The sequence below is a fragment of the Protopterus annectens genome, chromosome 12.part0 (assembly GCF_019279795.1).
Source record: "Protopterus annectens isolate FY-2018-M chromosome 12.part0, PAN1.0, whole genome shotgun sequence".
NCBI classification, from domain to species: Eukaryota; Metazoa; Chordata; order Ceratodontiformes; family Protopteridae; genus Protopterus; species Protopterus annectens.
Window position 1 is genome coordinate 476,584,559 of NC_056746.1, and position 26,530 is coordinate 476,611,088.

Here is a 26,530-nt window from a genome sequence, read left to right on the forward strand (position 1 = left end):
TGAGTTTTTATCAGTTCAAAGTGTGTGCGTCTGTAAGTAACCTTTATGCTCTGCACCTTCCGTGGGAAGCATACATGTGATGTACAGTGCCTATAAGAATTAAAGGCTTTGGTGCACTGGTCAGATGTTGGGCTATCCTTGTCAGGAGATCCCATAGAGTACTGCAGTAGTGAAGAGGACATCTACTGTTATGGTAAAATTATACACAACTGTACTTTCTGACTAATTGTGAAAGTATGATGAATGTTTTGTCTGCAGTTTTTTCTTGTAAGGAAAAAATCTGCTTTAAAACATTTAGTTACTTCTATTATACAAGTTACTACTCATTGTTTACAGTGTGTGTATGACTTTGATGGTACTGCTCCCAGGACTATGGCAACCGGTTGCATTCTCAGAACCAGTCGATGTTAAAAATGAAATTTTAAATTATCTTATGGATAGATTTAGTTTTTGGCCCCTGTGCTGCACAGATGATCAAAAAGTGTGATGAAAGCAGTAAGCTGATGCAGCCTGATTTTTCAGCCCTCCTTTTCCAGAATTGATAAGGGATTATCTAACCCCTCATCCAGTTTTGGCACAAAACAAAATAAACAGTCTCAACAAAATGTAGGCAAACATCCTTTTAAAAAGGAATGGCAAGGGGTTTTAAAAAGAATTCTGGAATCTCGCAAAGCCAAGGACAGTTGATCAAGACAGAATGACTATTTAAGGGACTTCGTACCCCCAGCAGCCCCATTTCCCTTCCAGGATGTCTGAATTTTCACTTTTCTCTTTAGCAACGAATAATTTCAGACAAATGGGTTCTGAAGATCATTCATCAAGGCTACAGATGGCAGTGGGAGGAAATTCCTCCTTTCCATGGATTACTCCCTCATGTACCAGACCAGACTATTTTATTTCCACTTGTCCATCATCTTTATAGGCTCATAGCAGGTTACTAGGCAAACAGCCTAAAGTTCTTACAAACCTAGCCATATTTATCTCAAGTTGCCCCAATTATCATTAGTTAGGTGAGGGAAGTTTGCAGATGTAAGCATCTATGGTAGTCTACACTGACTTCCTATGCCCAGGAGGAACACAGACACCTCCCCAGGACTGAATTTGTGGTCACCCATCCATTGATCCTGGTTGCATTTGAAGAGATTCAGGGAGGAGCTCTCTTTTACATGAACTGGAAGGTAGTTCCAGAGCAGTGGTATTTTCTGGGAGATGTATCTATCTCTCCAACATGACCTGTTCATGTCAGGGGCTAGTTTAAGATCCCTGGAGCGAGTAACCCTCTTGCAGTTTGATTTAAGAATGTGTAACATTTCCATCAGGACCAGGTCAGAAACTGTCCTGTAAGTCAGGCACAGATCACCCCTTAGCAACCTGTTGGAGACAGAATACAGTGACAGGGCTTGCATTCTTTCCATGTAAGACTTGTTTTGTGTACTGTGTAATTTCTTGGTGAGAAACCTCTGTGGTCTGCTGAGGTACATGCAAAAGGGAGTATTGAACTCCATTACTGGTCTGATGAAGGCTGAGTATAATGGAATTATAACATTCTTAGATCTTGATGTGATGCCTTTACTTATAATATGTGCCACATGGAAGGATTTCCATACAACTGTGGATACGTGGTAGTCAGAGTTCAGACTGCTATCAACCTGAGTAATCAGATCATGTGCTGCTGGGTTTACACTTAAGGGGGTGTTGTCTATAATGTTAGCAGGGATGTCAGCTTTCACAAAAGGAAAAATGTTTTTTTTTTTGCATTTAACTTTAATCTGTGACTTCCATACCAGTCATGTGTCGAGTTAACCCTCTCTGCAATATATTAACATCATCAGGGTACTCAATGATTGCTCCCCAATTTGCAGTCATCAGCAAACGTAGTGAGCCACAAGCTATCCAAGTTTGCCTGGACTTCTGAGAAATAAATTCTGAAAAGTAAGGCGCCTAACAGAAACCAGTGGTATGACTGGTCTTTTGCTAGAGGTGAAGTCACCCAGTTTGACAGTATGTGTCCTGTCCATGAGCCAGTTGGCTACCCATCTGGTAATATATAGGGGTTAATTCCCAATTGGGAGAGTTTCTCTATAATACCTGAGTGGGGGATTGTGTCAATGGCATGGCTAGGTCAAGATAGGTGGTATGCACTGTCTTTCTCTTGTCCACAACCTTGGTCACTTTCTCAAAGAAGTCAACCATGTTTAACAGGCATGATCTACCTCTAATGCGTCCAAACTGGGTTCAGTCCAGAGTTTGGAGATTTCTTTCCATGGCCTTGCAGATGAGGCTAGTCAAGCTCATTGGCCTATAATTCCCGGGGTTGGTTAATTGTCCCCCTTTGTGCAGAGGGATTACTGTTGCTGTCCTCCATTCCACCGGAAACAAGGCAGTTCTCAGGCAGTGGTTAAACAGGGATCCTACTGAGTCTGCTAGGTCATGTTTTAAGTTGTTTAAAAGGCATAATACTTATAAAAAACACTGAACCCAACAGGGTAACCACTAAAATAAACAAATAAAAACACAAAATTCACGGACTGCATCAAGCCGCTTTAATGAAGAGCTAAAAGGCTCCAAAATACTAAGCGCTTTCACCATCAAAACTAATGGCTTCTTCAGAGTAAAAGGAGCTCACAATCACATTATTTAAATACAAAATTCCACCTGCACATTAACCAATCATATTTCTTGCTTAATTAACAATCCCAATGAACATTGTTATAGTGTTCAATGAACCATAGAACATGCATACAAAACTTGCTTAAAAGCATATATAGAACATATATATATTTATATACATATTCCCTATAAACATTCACTTTGAACATACACATTGTGCACATATTTTGCTGCTGTTATTAAAACCTTATTTAAATTATTACAAGCGTTATCCCCCAATAAATCATAACAAAATGACTTCAAACAACCATTGCCCTTTGTTTCAAAATGGGCTTGATGGAAATATGGCAGAGTCCGGGATAAGTTGTTGCATTTAATATCACCTGCCATTTTAATTCTAAAAACTCAACTCTAACATTATCATCACCCCCTCTCTCACTTGTCATTGCCCGATCAACTACAAAAAATATAAACTTTTTAAAATTGACACAATTATTGGAATGTAAATATAACGCATTATGATTATCCTTGTTCTTTATAGCCCTCTGATGTTCTGCTATCCTTTCCCTTAACCTACATATAGTTTTCCCTAAGTAGAAAGCTGCACATGTTGTGCAGGTCGCAAGGTAGACAACTTTCTTAGAATTACAACTACATTTACCTGGGAGTGAAATAATTCTATTGTACCCCCTCACGGTCACATAGGGTCCATCATTAATATATCTACAGTGCCTGCAAGACCCACATTTATACATTTGTGAACTTGTAAATTTAATTTGTGATCTCTCTAATATATTCTTTATATTTTAAAGCTCTTGAAAATATTACTTTTGGTGTTTGACCTAATTCTTTTTTGATATCCATTTTAAATGCCAAATCCCAAGATTTCCCAACAATATCAATAATATTGGATGTCTGGAAATTATATTTCAAGACTAAAGCTCTGGAATCGAACATTTCAGAGTGAGAAAGTTGTGTTCTTTCTATTACGTCAGTAATCCCACTATTTTCTACCAAGATAGGTTTAAATGATGTCCTCCTTTTCATCACCTCTTTTTTAACTGAAATCAACAGTTTCAGTGGGTAACCTCTATCGAGAAACATTCCTATTAATCTGTACATCTCACTTTGATAAATCTCATCATTACTTACAAGACGTGACAATCGGACCATCTGCACTTTGATCACGCTTCTACGTTGATGTAATGGATGGCAACTTGAAAAATGCAAAAGTGAGTTACTATATGTCTCCTTTCTATAGATGTTACTTTCGAGACCTTCCCTTGTCTTAGTAAGCCTTATATCCAAAAAATCTATTGTGTTGTTGTCCCATTTGAACGTAAAAGAAAGAAACAGGGTGGTAGAATTAAGGTATTCAACAAAATTCCTAGCATCATCTTCATTTCCCCTCCAAAGAATCAGTATATCATCTAAAAACCGATTGTACAATACAATATGTTCAGAAAAATGGGTAGGGAACAGAAATGTTTCTTCCCAGTGTAGAAGTACCAAATTTGCAAAAATGGGGGCACATTTAGCCCCCATTGCCACCCCTGATATTTGATGGTAAATTTCTCCCTCAAATATCATGTAGTTGTTTCTAAGCACAAGTTCCATGAAATTAACTACACTATTCAACTTTACAGTGGTCAAGTGTTTACTTTTCAAAAGGCTTTCCCTAAAATATTCCAACCCCTCTTCTTGCGGTATTGTTGAAAATAAATTGACCACATCAGTGGTGAGAAATGACCAATTCAATTCACCTTTGTCAATCCTAAGTCGCTGTAAACAATGCCATGAATCTTTTAGTATATGCCCAAATTTATTCAGCAAACCTTGTGTGTTCCTGTCTACATACGCTACCAATGGTTCAGTTTTGGACCCCCTTGCTGCCACTATCGGTCTGAAAGGGGGGGTCATTCATATTGTTATGGATTTTGGGAATGCCGAACACTAAAGGTGTAATTGAGTGTTCAACTAACAAAAATCCATAATCTTTCTCCTGAATCCCCCTTTCCAACAAAGGTGTCCGTTAGAAATACATCTATTGTATGACATGCTATATTCATCTCACATCTAGATGCTCTCTGGTATGTGGTGTCATCATCTAAAATAATTTGCATTTTAGCTACATAATCAAAGTGAGTCATGATGACATCCCTACCCCCTTTATCGGGTTTCATTATTCTGACTTCTTTATTTGTGGTCAAATCTTTCAATGCTAACCTCTCCAATTCTGTGAGCTTATCTTGTTCCCTAGATTTGTTATTTTCCAAATATGCTTGTATATTATTAACAGATAATTTCTCAAATAATGCCACATCTTTATCAATGGGTGGAATAAATGTACTTTAAGTTAATAATGAAGGAATAAAATCTGTCTATTCATTTTGCCTTTTGAAATGTAAAGCTAAATTCAACTGCCTAGTATATATTGTCAAACTAGTAAACAAGTCCACAATGTTATAACAAAACACAGGCACATATGTAAACCCCTTTGCTAGTAGGTCATGGTACATTTCTTTTATTTCCAAGGTACTGAAATTATAAATAGTGAAGCCAGCTTTCGTACTCCACATCTAAATTCATTGTTGCAAACAAATACACCTGTTGAAATGTTATCAACCCCATCAGCATCACATACAAATTCAACATCATCAGTATTACAATCCAAAATGCTAAAAAAATGTGTCACTAGCATTATTAATGATGTTAATAGCATCATCATTGTAACAAAAGTTCAGTCCTTGAATTATCTCCACCTCCGGTTGTTGTTGTACCACCGCCGTCTCATATTGTAATGGTTGTTCCCTTGTTGCTGGTTGTAGTGGGAACCATTCGACTGGTTCCCTAAACCACCCCCAGTTTTGTTTCTCGGGCGTTCTGATCTCCTTGGTCCCGGAGATGTTTCTAAAAAACCCGACTGTTCATCATTGCATTCCCCAGAGTCATGTTCACAATTATCATCATAGACATTGTCCAAGTTGTTGTACTTTTGCCCATTGCTTGAACCATATTTGTTACTGACCCTGTTGTTGTTAGGCCCAAAATTGTATGCCATATTGTTCTTATAATCCGACAAGTCTCTAGATAACTTTTTCATTTTTATTTTAACATTTTTGTCTACAAACTTTTCAGTGTTACTAAGCACCACATTGTATTGTTTGGCATACTGAAAAAACAATAAATCACTAGTAATACTTTCATTCAAAGTTACTATTTCTTTTTCAAGCATTTCCAACTTACTCATGTTGTTTTTGATGATAATGTCCAAGACCTCTAGCCCAGCTTTATCATACAAGTCCACCAACTGTTTATAAGCCAGGGATCCTTTTTCGATACCATTTGGTACTTTATTGAACCTAAGACCATTTGGTACTTTATTGAACCTAAGGCCTTTTGGTACTTGCTTCAAAGAGATGGATTTAGAAAGAAATGCATTATCCAATTGTAAACCCCGAAATCTTCGGCAAATACTTTCAAAATGCTCAAGCTGCTTTTTTAGAGATGGCGTTGGACAAACCCTTCCCTCCTCTTTCGAGACCAAGAAGTCGACATCCAGAATAGGCAGCCACTGTTGAATATCCATTTGGTTCTGCTGAATTCCAGCACTAACCTGGGTTCCTTCATTGTTGGTAATGCCTACATCTTCTTCGATATCCAAGCCTGGGACGAAATGCAATGTGAACAGTTGGGCTTGCAAGTCCATCACCGTCACCTGAGAAGACTTCCCAACATCCACCTGGGTCTGCGTGAGTAGCGTCGTCAGCTTCTTGACTGAAGCAGTTAAGTCCTGTATAACTGCTCCCATAGAAATTTAAAGAAAAAAACTTTAAAGGAAAGAACAAATCCTTAAAAAAAAACGCCGGTGAAGCCGAAAAATAATACTTATAAAAAACACTGAACCCAACAGATTAACCACTAAAATAAACAAATAAAAACACAAAATTCATGGACTGCACCAAGCCGCTTTAATGAAGAGCTAAAGAGCTCACAGTCACATTATTTAAATACAAAATTCCACCTGCACATTAACCATGGTTCATTGAATACTATAACATAATATTCATTGGGACTGTTAATTAAGCAAGAAATATGATTGGTTAATGTGCACGTGGAATTTTGTATTTAAATAATGTGACTGTGAGCTCCTTTTACTCTGAAGAAGCCATTAGTTTTGATGGTGAAAGCGCTTCGTATTTTGGAGCCTTTTAGCTCTTCATTAAAGCGGCTTGGTGAACGAGACTGATTTATGGTCTGATCTTACCAGGGAGGACATCACACGGGAGGGGGATGCAATGCTTTCCAACATTAGTTAGTACTTTCTCTAGGACATTTGATCTTCTTGTGGGTGTGCTGACTAGCTGTTCTAGAGCATTTGCATTGACAAAGTCCAGGAACCTCTGAACCAGCATGCTTATGATTGTGTACGTTTCCCAGTTAATGGTAAAATAATTAAAATCACCCATGAGTAAGGTGTTGGGCTGTATGGCAAGTGACTCCAGTAAGTCTGGGTGTGAGGTAAGTTCAGGTATGAGGTATGCTTTTCCAATGTCAAGGTGGGAGACCTGTAGCTAGCTATGATGTGGTAGGGGGGCTTAGCCTATAGTTAATTGAACATGGAGTAGCTCAAGAGTGTTCTACTGTCTGACCAATCTCAAATCCTTAATGAAGATGGATACACCCCTCCTTTGGTTCTTTCATGCTCAGTTTGTAGTCTGAACATGTGGAAGGTGTTGTAGCCCTGCACTGCTGTGGTGCTTTCTGCGCCTTTAAACCATGTCCCAGTGACTGCACAGATGGCAGCATCTTTCAAAGTGAGGAGTGCTTCCAGGGAGTGCAGTTTCTGGTTTAGACTCCTAGAATTAAGCAGCAGTACCTTGAGTTTATCTAGAGAGGATTTTATTATGTTGGGAGGTTGGTGGAGGTCTCGAGGTGTACTTATTCTTAATGAAATGAATATACCTCCTCCTTTGGTTCTTTCATTCTCAGTTTGTGGTCTAAATATATGGAAGGTATTGTAGCCCTGCACAGCTGTGGTGCTTTCCACACCTTTGAACCATGTCCCAGTGACTGCACAGACATCAGCATCTTCCAATGAGAGGAGTGCTTCCAGAGAGTGAAGTTTCTTGTTTAGATTCTTAGCATTAAAAAGCAGTACCTTGAGTTTATCTAGAGAAGATTTTAGTATGTTGGGAGGTTGGTTATTTTGACACCGTCTTCCCAGGCCGACAGATATTGGATCCTCTTTGAGTGACACCAGAAGCTAAGTCAATTGTTAAAGTCAATCATTTTTTTTTATATTGTGACATCATACTTGGAGAAGGTAGAATGGTGCTTAAGGCTAGGCTTATACCTGTCTGTGACACGCAATATGAGAGCTCAATCATGTCTGTTTTCATATAGTCCAGTCTTCCAGTGAGGTACTTCTGAAGTCAGTAACCCCCCCCCCCCCCATGGACTATATAACAGTAATTGTGAATGAGTGACTTGACGGATCCTGGCGCCTCACAGGCAGCTAACTTTAACCTGCTCTTTATCCAGCCTGGTGGGGGGAACATCTGTGTGTCTTCCAGTGGAGTGAGCTATGACCAGTACATTAGGTTTTGTGGTGTTACGCTTTATGGGCCTATTTGTTGAGGTGTGTGTGTGTGTGTGCGCGCTGACAACCTGTCTGGTATTCACTTTGTCCTTATTTGAGAGCCTTGCCTCCAATGTAATAGTGTAACTACATCTCTCGCATAAAGTATTTGTTTGTTTCAGGAGCAAGTGGTTGTCAGTATACATTAGACAATTGCTACATTGCCTCAGGATGCTCATGTCTATCAGGCTGACCTGAGAGATGATGGGAAACTGCCTGTCCATGATGGCAGGCTCTTACTGTATGTTTTATTAGGGAAGGGAATGGGTTAATTTCACAGGACTGTGCTGGTAGCACCAAGACTACAAGAGGGACCTATACTTTGTGTATGCTAAGATTGATCAGTAAGGCAATGCTGCTCAGTGCGGAACTAAGTTGCTCCTAGAACAGCAGAAAAGCTTGGAAGGGTTACACTGACAGCTATTTACAGAAGAAAAATTGAGCTTCTAGGCTTTTGCATCTATACAAGGGCACTGCTAACCATCACTGTGTGAAAAGCAGCACCACACAAATGCAAAGCTTTGAAACAAGTTATATGCTAACTACCAATTAGGAAAGTACACAATAAGCCTTCCACCAGCAATCCCCAATTGAGACCGGTTAAATCAGCACACGTCTTCTACATGAGTGCAGAAAAAAACATTCTTAATGTGGAATAGCTAGTTTGGAGCCCATGTGTAACAAAACCACACAAACTACCTCCAACAGCCCTTCAACTGACAAATGTAATACAATGCAATTAACTACTTAAAGGAGCAGCAGACAATACAATTTTTTTAAACTGCTGAAGTACAGTCACAGTATATAGGAGAAGTGCAAAAAAATACTTGGAGCCCTTTTGTGTTCTTCCTAGCTCAAAGAGGCCAGGTAAACATCTACTGCCACTAGATGAGTAATCCTAATGTAAAAGCACAGTAAAGATGTCCGACTGAAATCCTTCCACAAACATACTTAAAAGATACAAAGTGCTACCGCAAATAAACTTAAAGATATGGATACAGCAGTGTAATAACCGCTTATAAAAGTGTGATTATCCAATAAAAGTCTTTGTTTTGTATAAATGAGCCAAAAGCCACTCGATTGCACAGAATTTATAAAGGCAGTAAAATCAAGATAAGCTGATTAATAAGCCCTCCAGCCAATAAAACTGCATGCAGAAATCTCAAGTGTTTCCCCAACATAAACAGACTAGGCTACCTCCCAGTACACTGGATGTAAAATCCACAGACCTCTTCACGTAAAAACAAGTGCTTGCTAGAGTGTAAAAATGCATGGCCTTATCCAACAGCTAGCTAGGTAATGAATTCACAGCAAGTAAATCAGTAGAACAGACAATGAGAGGCAAAATGAACTTTTTCAATATAAGCACAAGGAAAGGTAAATAAATAATTCAAGATATCAACAGCAGTGTTGAAAGGGAGGAGCTTATTAAAGTTCAATTTACAGTAGGGATGGTCAGCTTAACATCACCAGGTTGAAAAAGCAAATGAAAGAAGGTGATGGCGGGTGGGGAAAAAACTATCAATGATTCACCAGTAGTAATTTACTTTTATACAGGCTTGAAGTCTTTTTGGAAAAAGACAAATGCCCAGAAATTCACTGTATTTAAGTATCACTCAAACAGTTTAACCAGTGAAAAAACATGTGAAATGTGCAGCCTAGCTAATTTAAGTGTCTATTTTTTCACATAGAACAAAAATACTAGGCTAAGCAGATTTCTTAAAACAGAAAACAAAATCGAGCAGGTAAAACAGAAAGCTGCTTTATCACTCACAAACAAGAAAATATAGGTTTACCCAGCAGGGAATTACCAGTGGTGATTTAGTTTATGCAGGTTTGAAATCTTTTCAGAAAAAGACAAAGGCCCAGAAATTCATAATATGCTCCAGGTATGATACTACCAGTTCCTACTTTCCAGTTGAGAAAGGTTTTAATTCAAGGATGTTTTTCGCGCCAAAGAAAGAAAATGCTCGGCGACCAGTTCTGAATCTTTCTTTTCTATACATGTTAGTGATAGTGCCCAAATTCCAAATGATGTAATTTCACAACCTATTACTACTATTTACTCATTCAAGTTTCCTGGTAACACTGAGTTTAAAAGATGCTTATCATTGCATCCATATTCATCAGACTTTTGGCCTTTCTTAAGGTTGTGTGTGTCCAGATCAGTGTTGCAGTATTGTTTCTTGGGATTTTCACTCTGTGTCTTTTCTGCTTGAAGCCTCAGCACAACATCTTCAGTTGTCCTAATTGTGCCAAATTCCAAATGAAGACTTTTAAACACAGGGCTGAAGTCTTTCTAGCTCGTATGGAATTCTCTGCTTTGGTCTCTGCTTTGGTTTCTTCAGTGTCTTTACAATCCCTGGCTTCTGCCCAGCATCACTCCTAAAAATATAAAGACAAAAAAAATGCAAAGAAAAAGACTTTAAGGATATGCTGTTACTTCGGCGTGTGCCACTGAGTCAACCAACAGCACGGGTGAGGCACCTTTTCTGCCCTCTGGCCTGGTGACTACTAGGTCCAAATCCTCTGGAGCGACCCCTCAGGATTCTGCCATGGCTTCAGGCCTTTTATTCACTTCAATCACAGCAACATTAGGTTGGGTCTGAGGTCGCTCTGCAGGCTTCAGCTTCCAATACGTGTATTGCAGGTATCAACAGAGACACCTTATCTTCCTCTGCCTTGGAGCCCCATTCTGAGGTCATGGTCAGACAACCATGACCTCAGGTTATTTTGACTAAAAGGATGCCTAAACCTAAAAGAACATTCGGGTTCCCACTGTATTTTCCTTAAGCCTCAGCCATTCCAGCTCAGGTTGAAACCCAAGACCTCTTGAAAATAGCCCAGAATTTCATGGCCTTCATGAAATCTAGGGAACCCACTCATTCAGACCACTACCTTTGAAGCCTCACCCTCCAAAAAGGTGTAGGGTTGTGGCCTTTCAAGAAAAATCTGATTCCACAGGCTCTGAAGATGAGGAGATGTCTTACTATGAGCACTTCCCACCCCAACCTTATCTCGACTCCGACTCTGATACTCTCTTTTCTTCTTCCCTGCAGAGGACCTCTCTCTTGGGATACCCTTCATAAAATGAAGGAGGCTTTCAGTTGCAAAAGCAAGCAATCCTTGCAGGCTTATACACATTGTAGGGAACTCCTCTGTTTACCATCCCTCAGACCACTGGCTATCCCTCCAGTGCATGTAGTGCTGGATGACGTCTTTGAAGACATATCTTTGCACCCTGACTCTCTCTCACCTGTTTTGAGGAAGCCTAATCTTTTTACAGAGCACTTGACTCTCACAAGCACATCGGTAAGAACCCTAAAGCTAACCTATCAGTAGTTTCCACAGAATCCACTAAAGGAACACCAAAGGGGTGCAACTAGACACCCCTTGCCTAATGATAGGGAGAGTAGACTTTTAGACAGATTTGGCAAAAACAAAGCTTATTTCTCAGCCACCCCATCTATCAGGGCACTTAATTGCCAATTCCAAATTTTAAAGAATCTAAAGTTGCTACAAGACCAAATCATTTTTAAGGCAGAGACTGTTTCTGACAAAATCTTGCCAAGAAAATTCAGGTGTCTGTTGGAGCAGCCTTACAGGTCTCCAGACATTCTTTAAAATGTGAGAATGATGCATTGAATGCATCATGCAGAGCAGCTGCCACAGACTCAGTCATTTGCAGCATGCCTGGTTCTGGACGCATTCTCCCTCAGATCAAATAAAGGATGTATTCCTGAATGTTCCACTGGAGAACGAGTTCCTTATTGGACCTCTAGATAAAAAGTTATTTGAGAAGCAGGACAAAAAAATGAAAACAAATGAAGACAGTGAAGTAAGTTTACATTACATCTACATCAAGGTATAAGAGAAATTACCCTTCCAAACCATGGCCTCTCCTCCTTAGACAGGACAAGGGGAGGCCACCTCATGCTAGGAGACTCAAGCAATCTAGGTGATGGCAGCCTGAGTAAATCCAGAGACCAGGTAGCACCAAAGAGCCCACCCATCACAGAGAACAGTTGTGACTGTGGTCCACCTCTGAACCCCCCCACCTCTACCCACCCTCTCCTCCAACCCTCAGGCAGTAAGACTCTCCTCTTTTCTATATCAATGGAAGCTCATCACCAAAGACCAGTGGGTTTTCCACATCATAGAATGGAGTTAATCCATTCAATTTAGGAAAATTCACCCCCTTTCTAGGCATGCTAAAACCCCAAAAGAGGAGAGTCTCTTACCTCCAATCCTCCTAGACCTACTACAACAAGGGTCCATTCAGCCTGTTCCTACAGGTCAGGAGGGAAAAAGCTTCTGCTCAGGCATTTTTCTAATCCCAAGAAAAGAAGGCAAGTAAAGACCTGTCAAGGCTAAAAAAGTTCCTTTACATCCTAAAATTAAAAATGCTAATACATGCAAAAATGTTCATGATCTTCCAAGATACTTACATGGTTACTCTAGACCTGAAAGATGATTACCTACATGTCTGTATTGCAGACAGTTACAGAAAATATCTGTTTTGTGGCAGTAGGCTTGAACTACAAATTCTGTTTTTTACCATTTGGTTTGTCTACTACTCCCAGAATTTTCACCAAATACCTAGCTCCACATGCAGCACATTGCAGAACCCTATGGGTTTATATTTACCCTTACCTGGACAACTGTCTCATCCAGGGAAAATCCATAACAGAGAGCCTATATGCCTTGCAGGTCACTATAAACTGCTTCCAAAAGTTAGGTATCATATTAAACTCTGCAAGTCTCGTGTGTGTGTGTGTGTGTGTGTGTGTGTGTGTGTGTGTGTGTGTGTGTGTGTGTGTGTGTGTGTGTGTGTGTGTATACACATGCAGGTGCTTGCAGGTTAGAGTAAAATATAAGGTAGGTGATTGTGAGAGGTTAATATTTGTGAGAGTGTTACTGGTTAGGGTTAGGTAAAGGGATGGAGAGTGCCTTGCATAGTTGTAGTGTTATATAAAGCATTTTTGTAACGTAAGGTGTTGGGTTAGGGCTCCACGAAGCCCAGCTCCAAGTTTACTAATGTGTGTTAACCATAACACTGCCCCATCTCAATCATAACCTGACAGTTTCCCTTAAACACTATATCGAACACTACCAGTATTCATACAGCTATGGTCTGTCTGTAGTTGTAGGGTCACAGATTTAGCAAGCAAAGAAATGTTTTGTTTGCATCGTATGATTCTTCTTTTCATTTTTATTTGTGTTTTTCAGTGTTTTAACTTTTTGAGGGCGGCCACGGTGGTGCAGCGGTTAGCGTTGTCACCTCACAGCAAGAGGTTCTCTGGTTTGATCCTCGGCTGGGGTGCCTTCTGTGCGGAGTCTGCATGTCCTCCCTGTGGTCGCGTGGGTTTCCTCCAGGTACTCCGGTTTCCTCCCACATCCCAAAGACATGCTGTACGTGGATTGAACACTATAAATTGGCCCTAGGTGTGGGTGCGTGCTTGTGTGTGTCTTCTCTGGAAGGTTGGGCACCAGGCTGGCAACTCGACACCGTAAAACTCCACTGCCAATCACGAGTGGACAAGTGATCCACTGTGGCAACCCCTAACCGGAAAAAGCTGAAAGAAGAAGAAGTAGTGTTTTAACTTTTTGAAATGCAAATATCAAACTGCTTGTGTTTGATGCATTTGCATTTTGATGCTATGCCTTGGAAGGATATATATATATATATATATATATATATATATATATAATGTACACATATATATATATATATATATATATATATATATGTACATATGTATATATAGGTTCACTTTGGAATCTCGAAATACTGAAATGTCGAATTTCAGTATCTCGAGACCAAATTGTCAAAACTGCACAATATCAAACCCGGAAATGTCAAACCTGCAGTACTGATGGCACATTAGGTAAGCGTTATGTGGGGAAGGTTTGCGTGTTGGGGAGTTTTAGGTGTGGGTTAGGATAGGTAGGTAAGAGTATGTGTGTGTCAGTGTTGAGAGTGGTGATGTTTGTATGTATGCGATGTGTGTTTGTGCAAGGGGGGTGAAGAATGTGTGGTGGTGGGTTTTCTGTCTTTCAGTGTTTTAGTGCAACCATGGAGTAAGTATATATAAGTAGCAGGGGTTGCCCCCCACATGGGGGGTGCAGGGGGGCTTGCTCCCCTGCTTATAGGAAGGGTAGGTGTGTGTGTTTGTTTTGTTGTGTTTGCTGTTTTGCTTTGTTGTAGTGTCAGGAGGTAGGTGTATTTGTATTTGTATGTGTGGTGTAGTTTTTTTTGACGTTCGTGGTTTTGGTTTTCGGGTTTGTGAGTTTTCGGCTTTATAGTCTCAAGATACTGAAATTCAATATTTCAGTATTTCGAGATTATAAAGTGAATATGTATATATAAATATATATATATATATATATATATATATATATATATATATATATATATATATGGTCTGTAGCAGAACATCAAAGTTTTAAAATGTAAAATGTTCTAATACCGACCCGTTTTAATCGAACGCTAAAAATAGCGAAGCTGCAGAACACCAAATTCTTTCCTAGGGAAATATTTTGGTTGACCGGTTGTGTGGCTTCGCTATTTTCAGCTCTGTGGTGGAGATTTACAGGTCGGGCTCAGGTAAGTGTGCGATTGTGTGGTTGTTAGGATTAGGCCACGGGTTAGGTGAGTTAGGGTTAGGGCACGGGTTAGGTGAATTAGGTTTATGGGCTGGTTAAGTGAGTTAGGGTTAGGACGCGGGTTAGGTGAGTGTGGGATAGTGATGGACCTTAGGGTTTGGGTAAGGTAAGTGGATAGATAGTAGTGCATGTATAGTTTAGTGTAGGGTTAGTTCTGGGATTATAAGTGTATATGTGTGTATATTGATGTTTTTTAGGTGTGCTTGTGTTGTGTGTGTGTGTTTCGGAATAGCAAATTTTTTCCCAAGGAAAAAATTCGCTGCTCTGAATGTTCGATATTATGTGGTTTAGATATTTTAGGTTCAATGAAATAGCGTTCGCTATTTTCATCTTTCGATAACGTGATATAAATGCTATAGATATATATATATATATATATATATATATATATATATATATATATATATATACATGTGGGTCTACTTTGTTTCGTTGAATCTCATTTCACTGAATTTCATTTCACTCCAGCCACTTCACAGAAAACACAAATTACTGAAAACTCGTTTCACTGAATCTCATGTAACAGAACTGCAGTTAGTATGTATGGCACTGTGTAGAGTACTGTAAGGCAAGTAAAAGGTATATACCCTTTTCCCCACTGTAGTCCAATCCTGGAGTTAGTATATATAGTTAGGGGGTGTGGGGGGCATAGCCCCCACCTTGTTTGTTTTATTTTGTATTTTACCAAAGACTTCAAAACAATATCTTTTAAACAATCGACATGCATAGTTGCAACACTAATGACTCACTCTCTCCAGAAGACAATATGTACTCAAACTAAGTGGGTGGGGCTGTTCCCCCCAACCCTCAACTATACACACACAGATATATATATATATATATATATATATATATATATATATACACTCTTGACTCCAGGATCACACTACAGTGGGGAAAATGGCATATAACTTTTACTTGCCTTACAGTACTCTACACAGTGCCATATATACTAACTGCAGTTCAGTAGTTTGAGTTTTCAGCGAAGTGGTCGGGTGAAATGAAATTCATTGAAGTGAGAATCAACAAAACAAAGTAGACCCATATAATCTGTGTATATTTTTATATATCTCCACACACGTAGACACATGCACGTTTGTGTGTGCGTGTATACATACAATGTATAGGGATGTAGGTGTTTTAATGTAAAAAGATTAGCACTTACAATAAATTGTTTTCTCATTAAACAGCTGTACTGTACCCCAATCCCCAGTGTTGGTGAAAACATGGAGGTGATTATAAGAAGATAAAAGGATATGGGAGGGGTTTTTTGCACCCATCCTCCAGAAACAACTGCCTTAAACTCGTAGCAGTACTGCAAAAACAGTTTAATGGGCTCCAGCCCATGGAATAGAGGGATAATGCCATAACTCAGAAAGCCCTAGTTCAGTTAGTGATTCAGGTGCTAGTGGAGCTGGAAGGAGGAGGATGGGAGTGAGTGTCCAATACCTGCTTGCCCACCCTTGGTTTTAAGGAAGTGGTCTGAACCTAACCTTGCAGGAGGGGTGGACTATAGCATGCAGCTATGTGAGTTAAGTGACTTCTGTGCTGCACTTTAGCTGGAAGGGCCTGAATTGTGTGTGCTGTGAACCCAGGGCATCCCACCAGATAGTAAATGTCACAATCACCACAAGGAGGGGGTTAGGAATAAGGCTATTCCCCTTCCAGCACCTGACACTTGCCTGCAAGAGAAATGAACTAGGAGCTCTTGCTCCAATTTAGGAATGAATGAGTTGTGGAAGGAATGAGCTGGCTTTCATTCTGAACAGGAATGAAATCATTGACTGATTAGTGGTGGGATAGTAAGACTTGAAGGTGGATAGAGTATTATTTAGAAAAAAATGCTTTTTAATGAAGGAGGAACTTTAATTTCTTTGTTAAAGCCAATTATATATATATATACTTTATGTATGTGTGTGTGTGTATGTATATATATATATATATATATATATATATATATATGTGTGTGTATATATATATATATATATATATATATATATATACATACAGTATGTATATATTATTTCTTTATTTAGCTATATGGGTCTGCTTCGTAACGTCAAAATCCCAGAAGATCGAAGACTATAGCCCCCCCCCACATCCCCCCAACTAAATATACTAACTCCAAGATTGTATTACAGTTGGAAAAAGGGCATAGTTCACCTTGTTTGCCACCAGGTTACTTAACCTGGGAAACATTCGCCAATCGGGTGCTTCGCTTAATTGCGTTTTCACTGATTTTGTCTTGATGTCTTCGATCTTCTGGAATTTTGATATTTTCAGGTAGACCCATATATATATATATATATATATATATATATATATATATATATATATATATATATATATATGTATGTGTGTGTGTATATGTGTGTGTATATATATATATATATATATATATATATATATATATATATATATATATATATATATATATATATATATACACATGTATGTATCTTTTTCATATACAAATATGAACACATAATGCATGTATATGTGTGTTTATATATATATATATATATATATATATATATATATGTATATAAATGCATATACAAGTATGTATGTATACATTTATATCTATATTGGATACACACACACACACACACACACACACACACACGTGTGTTTATATACATAGTGTGAATGTATATATATCTCACTATCTGTATGTATGTGTGTATATATATGTGTGTGTGTGTTTATATATATATATATATATATATATATATATATATATATATATATATATAGAGAGAGAGAGAGAGATACATGTGTGTGTATGTATTGTATATATATATATATATATATATATATATATATGTGTGTGTGTGTGTATATATGTGTATAGATATAGATATATGTAGATGTGTGTATATATATATATATATATATATATATATATATATATATATATATATATATGGGTGCTATGAATATGAATGTGTGTAAGGAAGATAGCTGTCTAGTCAACTGCATATGGTAGGCTAGACAGCTGGTTGACAGGTGTTCGAGATCAGTAATCCTCAGGAAAGGGAAGCAAATCTTCCCTTTCCCTATGATTGTGCAATGTCAGAGTTAGTATATATAATTAACAGTAGGTGGGGGGGGTGCAGGGGTCTTGCTCCTCCGGAAGAAATATTTTTTTCTTTTGTATATTGCATATATTAACTCTGAGATAGCACAATCTCCAGGAAAAGGGAATATGTAAATCAACCAAATGGTGCTGACCGAACAAGTGTTGACATAACTGGTCATTCAACCAGCTGTCTTAAACCCATGTAGGTAGGGAACATTTACATTACTGGTTAAAAAGTGCCAGCAATCTGTTTTCCTTTTTGTATGGTCATTTTCTTTTCTTTTAGTTATGCCTATGAAAGAAAATCTTTAAATTGATAGCACAGCATTTGTAGTTAGGGATTTTACCAGGTGCATATACAGAATAATAAAGTTATGTAGATGGTAAGCCCTTTGCTGATGACTAGTAGTGAAATGCATTGTTTTATTGTTATTGTATTCTTCTGCTACTGCGCAAGAGCACTTTTTTTGTTTAGGATATAATTGGAAGCAGTGAATAGCTAAATTATTTCATATAGTGACAAAGTGTCCATCAGATGCTATAATTATTATAGGAACAAATTGAGATGCCTGTAATAGTAAGATATCATCCAAGCAACTTTTGTTTATTGTCATCTAGTGGTTTGAAACCCTTTTAAATAAAAAAATCCCTGCCAATCTTAAGAAAATTTTGTAAAGTATGATTTTTTTATTTCAAGCTGTTTATTAGGGTCCCATAAAAAGTAGCATACTCATGCATTGTATGCTTTGATATTTAACAGGGCTTGGAAGAAGGCATATCACAGATTACATCTAAAAACAGAGATGGACAGCAGAACTTTGTGTGGAACTTTCCAATTGACATCACTTTTAAAAGCACCAATCCTTATGGCTGTAAGTACTGTTTTATTTTACTCCAATTTGCCTTTTTGTTTGCCTGAAAATATAAAGCTTCTTGTTTACAAAACATTTTATGTTACAAATTTTACTTGTATGGCAGTAGTAAATACAAAATTTAAAAGTACATTCAGTGTCCCAGAGTATTTAGCTTTTACTTCTGTGGCAGTTTTTAGGTTTTTGTGGTAGTATTTCCAAGCTCTCAGCTGCAAGGCTTACTATGTTCTACAGCAGACACTGTTTTTTATTAACATTTTAAGTTAGCTGTTACATGTTTTTGAAGCATATTCTTCATCTGAAGAATCCATGGTCACCATTTGATTTGATATACACTTTTAATGGCCATTTTCTCCCTCAAGTGCTATCTGAGCTTTCAGTTAGTCAACTTCCGTCTATCATATTTTCTGAAATTTCTGGATATTAAGGCAGTTGCTCTCCATTCCCTGAATGCTCACCACCAATTGTTGTTTTAGCTTTGTCTCAAAACCAGGAGTATATATAAAAAAAAAAAAAAACAAAGGAATTGTTTGCTTGTTTGCAACATACATTATGGAGGTTGCTGTGGTGGAATAGCTGTGCCCTGCTGTATTATCTGTCACCAAAAGACTAAATCACCCTTATGCAAAGTATTTAAATGGCACACCACAAGGGGAGATGCATCACTGTAGTTTTGTTTTTCAAAATGATGTCTTGAGTGGATATTTGTCACAGCCAGTTGGTTGTTGGTGCATACCTTCCTAAAGCATAATAGTCTTGGCTTTAATTCTAGTAGCTAGACTTCCTTCTTTCTTTGAAAGGACTCTTCTTCAGGGCATTAAACTAATACACTTTATTGGCTGGCAAGTCCATTGTACAGAAGAGGTTACATGAAGAAAAACTCAATAACAAAAGGTGTAGTATAGATAGTTTTAAGTGTAGTTGGCAGATACTTGTAAGTGTAGTTGGAATCTGTGTTTTTAAATGGTAGATTTAACAGTTAACTATATCTTGCATTGGACTGAATGTACAGTGCACATAGAGAATCATAATGCTTAAAAAACAGCTTGAGTAAAAGTCAGTTTTACCTGTATACGTAATAAATATTTAGGAAGAATAGTGGTATGGAAAAGGCAGTAATACAGCGGAGGCATGTCTACACTGCTTAAGATATGGTGAGTACAAGGATATGGAGGAATGGAGTAGAACAGTGATAGGGAAAATGTGATGTAAAAGTAATTGTTGTAAGGAAACAAAGCAGATTGTGCAGCAATAAGATGGGAGTAAGCAACAGGAGTAGTAAAGTTGAAATGCGGGAGAAGGAACAAAATGGTAACTGTTACTGTTTGTTACATTTGAATGGAATATATATAACATGGATGGGGAAGTGAATTGGTCAAAGGTACAAGTAAACAATCAAGTTAGATGCAGAGAAGATAATGCTTAGTACTGGAAAATATGGGAGAGGAAATATGTTTAAGGAAAATCAGTACAGTACTGGAAGTTTAAAGGAAAGGTATACATTATAAAAAAAACACAAAATAAGCAGGAGGGTTAGAAAGTGATTATGCAAAAAAAGGTGAGTAAGAGTTATAGACAGTTGAACTGGTATAATTTCTTCATGTCTTGTTAGTTTGCAAGGTGCATTTCCTGGGAGGTGAGGCATTTCATTTCTGGGAAGGTTTGCTGTCAAGATGTAGTAGCAGTAGGTTTGGTACTGTGCTACTTTAAGGCACAAGCTGGCCAGTGTGATATAAGAAATAGTTCTGAATTAATTGTGGACAATTTTTAGTGGAGTAATTGTTTAATTGCAGTTGGTTCCATTTTCTTCTGGTTGATGGTGACCTTGACTCCTTTTTGTTTATTAATCTAGTAGATGGGCTATCCAAATATTTATTTCAGATATTACCTGGACTGTAAAGCAGAAAAAAACATTAAACAATTTCAGTAAGTAGTTTGCTTATGTCTTTGTTGAATTTGTATTGTTTTTTCAGGAGTCAATATTGTAGTTGAAGTAGGCAGTTTGCTTTTCAGTCTTCTGCCCATTAGCAGTTGAGTTGGTAATGGAGCGAGTCCCAGCTGTGCATTATTCTTGTATTCCAAAATGTTGAGATGACATTCCTTGTAGCTTTTGTTGCAGCTCTTTTATGAGATTCTTAACTATGTGGATAGTTTTCTGCACCTCCCCATTGGATTGTGGTTAGTGTAAACTGGATGCTACATATCTGAATGCATACTTACAAACCATCTGAATTTCTAACTTTTGTACATGTGCTATTGTTAGATATGCTGGAATCTGGAATCCCATCTCTCTTGTGAATTTAGATTTCAAGTTACTAATCAGCCTTGCATATGCTCTGTGCATCAGTTTGAATATTTGATGGAACTCTGAGTAATAGATCACACACACAAATTATTTCTCTGAACTGCAGCAAATCAGTGCCCACTCATGTTCACAAATGATGTGGTATGCTCTTATCTCTTCTAATGAGCTGTTGTTATACTATGGATTGCTAATGGCAGAGCTTTGTACTACTTTATATTCATCATCATGATCACTACCACAGTTGCTTTAGCTATATTGGTTTTATCTTACATAGGATAAGATACAATAGCCAGCTTGCTCCCAAAGCTTTGGGACACCTTCTACATGCCCAAACCATTGGTTAGCATGAGCTGAGCAGACTAAAAAGTTTGAGTGCCAAGCCCTTCAGAGTTTTTCTGCTGCCTAGAAGAATGCTGCTTTTAGGGCTTTCAAGGTGCGACCATCAGCTAATGCTGTTCCATTGCTGGGCAGACAAGTTCCCTTTTTGACTTGAGAAAATCTACTTTTTCTATTAAACAAGCACTTTTATGAAAGGATAAACCAGAGAGCACTTTTTTACTGTTGTGATAAAAATGTGTCTAAAACATCTTTCTTTGAGTAGAAAATATGTTTATTTTATTATCTGAGGCTGGGGCAAGTAATTAAAGTGCTTTTTACTGGGATTTTTTAGGGAAAAAGTTACTATTTTGCTACTCTCCTGGGTTACCAACTATTGCTAGTAAGCCTCCCTGGGAATCAAGCACCATTTTTGGCTTGACCATGGAATAAAGTACTGGTCCCTTGGTTGAACCTTCTTCCAGCCACAAAAACGAAAAAGATTTTTAAGTAGCCTTTGCCAACACAGCAGGCTTGTGTTTTACCTCAGCCACAGGTGGTTGACTCTGCTGTGGCCAAAGCTGGCTCCTCAGACCACCATCTTTTTCTTCTGATTCCTTTAGTGTAGTCCATGTGGCCACCATGGACCAAGAATTAGCCATATTCTCTGTGGCTGTTGGGGTCCCCTCAGTGGGTAAGGCAGAGTCACCCTTGGGCAGGTAATGTACCCCTGCTTAGTCAGAATGTTGTGCCTATCCATGGAGAAGCTGTTGCTGGCAGTACTGAGACAGAAAACTAAGCATTTATTTCCTCCTATTTCAGTTACTCTGGACAGGAGTCATTTATTGGGCTTGACTCAGATTCTTGTGCAGGCTTTTAACCTTTTTTGTAAGGCAGTTTCTGGTAAAAGAAAAAAAGGATTCCTCTTTCCATGAGCAGGTTCAGAAATTGGATTCTGTAGGGGCGTTTGAAGGGGCAGTTACATTTTTTTCTCCTCGGATTTCTGCTTCAGATATTGAGAACTGTGTTGTATCTGATTTCCCATGCTGAGGGATTCTTTTTTAGAGACTATTTCCAGCATGAAGCAATGTTTTTAATTGGGAATACTGAGGTATCTCAGTCCCTAGGACAATATTATGATTTGTTACAAATGGAGTTTACAGACACTTCACCTATCCCTGCAGTGCTTTCAGCCTAGGAGGATATTTTTGTGTCACAGCCTGCAGTTTCCCCTGATAGTCAGCCTGCTGCCCTAGGAAAATAGACAGATTTTAAAGGAGGTTTGCCTGGGTGCATTCTCAGAAACTCACACAAAATGACATTTTGAATTCTTCCTTGGATGCAGAATTAGTTTTTGGATGTTTTGTGGTGAAAGATGAAGGCTGATTCAGGGAATCTCAGAATTTTTAGCCTTCCTTCTCAGTTTACCAATAGATTTGCATCTCCCTCTTCTAACTTTATATGAAAAAAAGCAACACAGTCTCAGCAGAATGCTGGTAAGTAAACATTTACAAAGCAAAGGCAAGGAGGTTCCAAAAAGAAAGCAGGGCCCCACCCCCCCACCCCCACCGAAACAAAGGTCAGTCAAATAACCCAGTATGATTACATGAAGGACTTTATCCCTCTAGCAGCCCCTTAATCCATACAGAATGTCTGAATCTCCATTTTTTGCTTTGACAACAGATTGTTTCAGACAAATGGGTCTTGAATGTGATCCATCTATGTTACATTTGACAGTGGTAGGAACTTCTTCCTTTCCAGTGGATTCATCCATATTTGCCAAACCAGACCCTTATTTTTTTTCCTCTTTTTAAATAATTCCTCTCAGATAGGGTAAAGATTTCACTCATGAATTTTCGGAGTACAAAAAGAAAATTTGAAGACCAGTTTGTGATAGTGCCCAAGGTCAAAATGCTTTCACTGCACAACCTGTTACCCCTCCTTTCTCATTTGAATTTTCTAGTGACCCTAGTTTTTAAAGATGCATATCATCACATTCCTATTCATTCAGATTTCAGGTGTTTCTTAAGATTTTCTGTGTTTGGATTACATTATCTGTTCTCTGCCTTACACTTTGGGCTGTCCACTGCTCCAATCAAAGGCACACGTTCCTGTGAAATATAATTTCTGTCTAGTTTAGCACAGTTATTGTACCTTGGGGAATAATATGTAAATTCTCTAAAAGTTCATACTAATGAATTCATATCTTTCATAATAAATATTTTCATAAATTTCTTCAGAAGTCCATATTTTGTTATATTTTCCCTTGTAGGTCCCCCAGATATATCCTCACTGTTGCAAATTACGTTCTAATACCCACCTATAAGTAATGTTACCTGCTGAAAGCTGATGATTTCTCCCAAAATTTTCTTAAGCTCCTTAATAGCAGTTTTAGGTGGAATATAAATACATGCTAGTGTAATCCTCCTCCCTTGTCAGTAGCCCCTTACTTCCACAAGTCTACAGTTACTATATTTTCCCTTTTCTATTGCAATTAGAGATCCTCAGCAGTTAGTATATGTACTTCCCTTTTCTTTGGCATTGATACTCTGCTGAATACCCCTCCTGAAATCTTTTCTTTATCAAATTCACACACTGTCTCCTGTAGCATTGATAGTCGCACTCTGCACTTCTTAATATAATTCAATACTCTTTCCTTTTTGTGTATACCTGTGAGGTCATTCATGTTACAAAATAATGTTTAGTGCAGCCATTATGATAACAAGTTGCTATTCCAACCTATTATATATGACAGCTTCTTTTAAATGTCTATTTCCAGATTTTGTGTTATATGTACCCACTAATATTTGGCAGGTAGCTCTTGTATACAGTTGTTTCTTGTCACCTCCATTTGAACCTATGTCACATTTTACAGGATGTTTTGTATTAATGAAAACCCTCAAACAAAAACACAAACACATCATCAGAACACTTATTTAACCTGCTAACTTGAAGCAAACACAAAAAAATACGTTCATCTTCAGATAATGAAGTTTAACCCTCCTGAGAGGAACAATTGTCCCAAATCAACAGCTGCAAACACAGGCAAAACCTAACATAAAGTTAAGGTTATCCATGTTAAGATGCATTTTACAGCCTGTGCTCCTATTTACACTAATTACTGTCTGTTCCTGTCTTATCTTTGCCTTCCCATATGTGAAAATCAACTTGCATGTATTCAGAAAACATTATCTTTAGCATTAAGAAAAAGATACAGTGGTTATTTTTAAATACAACTAAATTATACACTGTTTTAGTAAATGCATTAATGTATTTGGTTACCAGAAGAGCTACTATTTCTTATTCACTTCCAATAATTTAAAACTTTATTTTTACTGAACTGCATGCCCTTGTACCTTTTAATTTTACATTTCTTGCAGTAAACAATGATCAGACCTCTTGATTTATTGCTATCACTTTTAGTCAGCTTGTTTCCATCGAAACATAAAATCAAAACACAGTCGCCTTCAAATCCAGATTTCTCAACGGGGAGTGAACATTTATTTGCCTAAAGAAAACTTTTTATTACATTGTGGTCTGTCATTTTTTTAAAATGCACTTATAATCACAAAAAAAGTTGCTATTAGATTAAGCTAAGGGTATTAATCCAGATATTTACCTATGCAGAAGTAAAAGAAAACATTTCAGTTCTGCATATACTATAATCAGCACACTGTTACACCCATTACACACCCCAACAGCCCCAAATTACTGCCTATTGACTTAAACATGTTTTTGCCCATCCTTTCTTCCCTTTTTATATTTGCCTATATTTCTTGAAATGAAAAAAAAACAGAAGAAAATTTGCTTCTTTACTTCAGTGCTTTTATCACATACAATAATCAATAAAAATGCTTAACTATATCACATGCATGCAGTTTATATCATAACATGTTTTATACAAATACTGCTAAGAACAAAAAATGTTTTACGTAGTTTTTCCCTCTCTCTCCTTCAAACATTAATGACATGGTGAGACATATGCCTGTCAGTCCCCCCAACACATTTAAGTAAAAAAAAAAAAAAAGCAATCTTTCTCAGCCACTGTTTCTTGTAAAGCTAGGTTTCACAAATGTGATTGATGTTTTATAATCTCACATTTATTCACCAATTTCTGTGTTGCTGGTTGTCTTCCTATTCATCTCCATCTCCCAGCTCCAGACTGCATTTCAAAGTCCAAAGTACTCCTGATTTTTCTATCTCCTGTGCTTTTTTATGTCTCAGGCATTTTCCTTTGGACCATTGGAAAAGGTTTCACTGGCAAAATCTTTCAATTAGCATTACCATCAGAAGAGTAAGAAGCAGAGTACCTTCTGTTTGATGACTCGCTCCTTGTTGTACAGACTTTTGTATTCAACCCTCTTTAGCCTGTTCTGCATCAAAAATTACTTTGATCTTCCTGGAAAAAATATTCCAAAGACAGTTGGATACAGCAGCTTGAATCTCACACCTGCCTGTCAACATTCCATGATTGCTGGAATAAATTTGCTTCTCTTCTCTCTGGTATACAGTGAATAATCATTTCCACAAATGATCTACTGTCTCCAACTTTCAATACTTTACCCTTTTGCCAACTTTTGTTAGGATCAACTCTTTCTGCTGGTAGAATTGCATCTTTACAATACAGGTCTTGGCTGCTTCTCATGACAGGTTTGAAGCATACACACAATGTGCTCTTTCAATTAACAGATCCTGCTGTGGAATACCAGTTCAGCTGCTTATTTATGCCTTCATAAAATAAATACAGTCTGCTGCTCCTAGTTTCTCTTATACAGCAGAAAATATAAGGTTTTCCCTGTGTGCTGTGTCCTCTATTCTACCATTTTTGAAACAACACTTCTTGAGCAGTCTCATATGCTAGTTTTTCTTCATTTCAGCTTCTGATTTTTGCAGTTTTATCAGCTCATCTGAATATCTGTTTGTTTCTTCAATTTTTCTAACCTTTGTTGTTTGAGGTGGTATAGTCCTTTAGTTTTTCATGTATTTTAATCATCTATGAGTGCATTTAACTTATTTTTTTCTCTAGGTTACTAGAAGCC

The 26,530-nt window shown here is 37.9% G+C and overlaps 1 protein-coding gene across 2 annotated transcripts in view; it reads left to right on the forward strand.

Annotated features, from left to right (window-relative positions):
* The window catches only part of B9D1 (B9 domain containing 1), a 540,262-nt gene that overhangs the window by 226,016 nt on the left and 287,716 nt on the right, over positions 1-26,530 (forward strand). For both annotated transcript variants that reach the window (XM_044089570.1, XM_044089569.1), the window contains exon 3: positions 18,760-18,871. In XM_044089570.1, the coding sequence (XP_043945505.1) occupies positions 18,760-18,871 (112 nt within the window). The remainder of the gene's footprint in view (positions 1-18,759; positions 18,872-26,530) is intronic.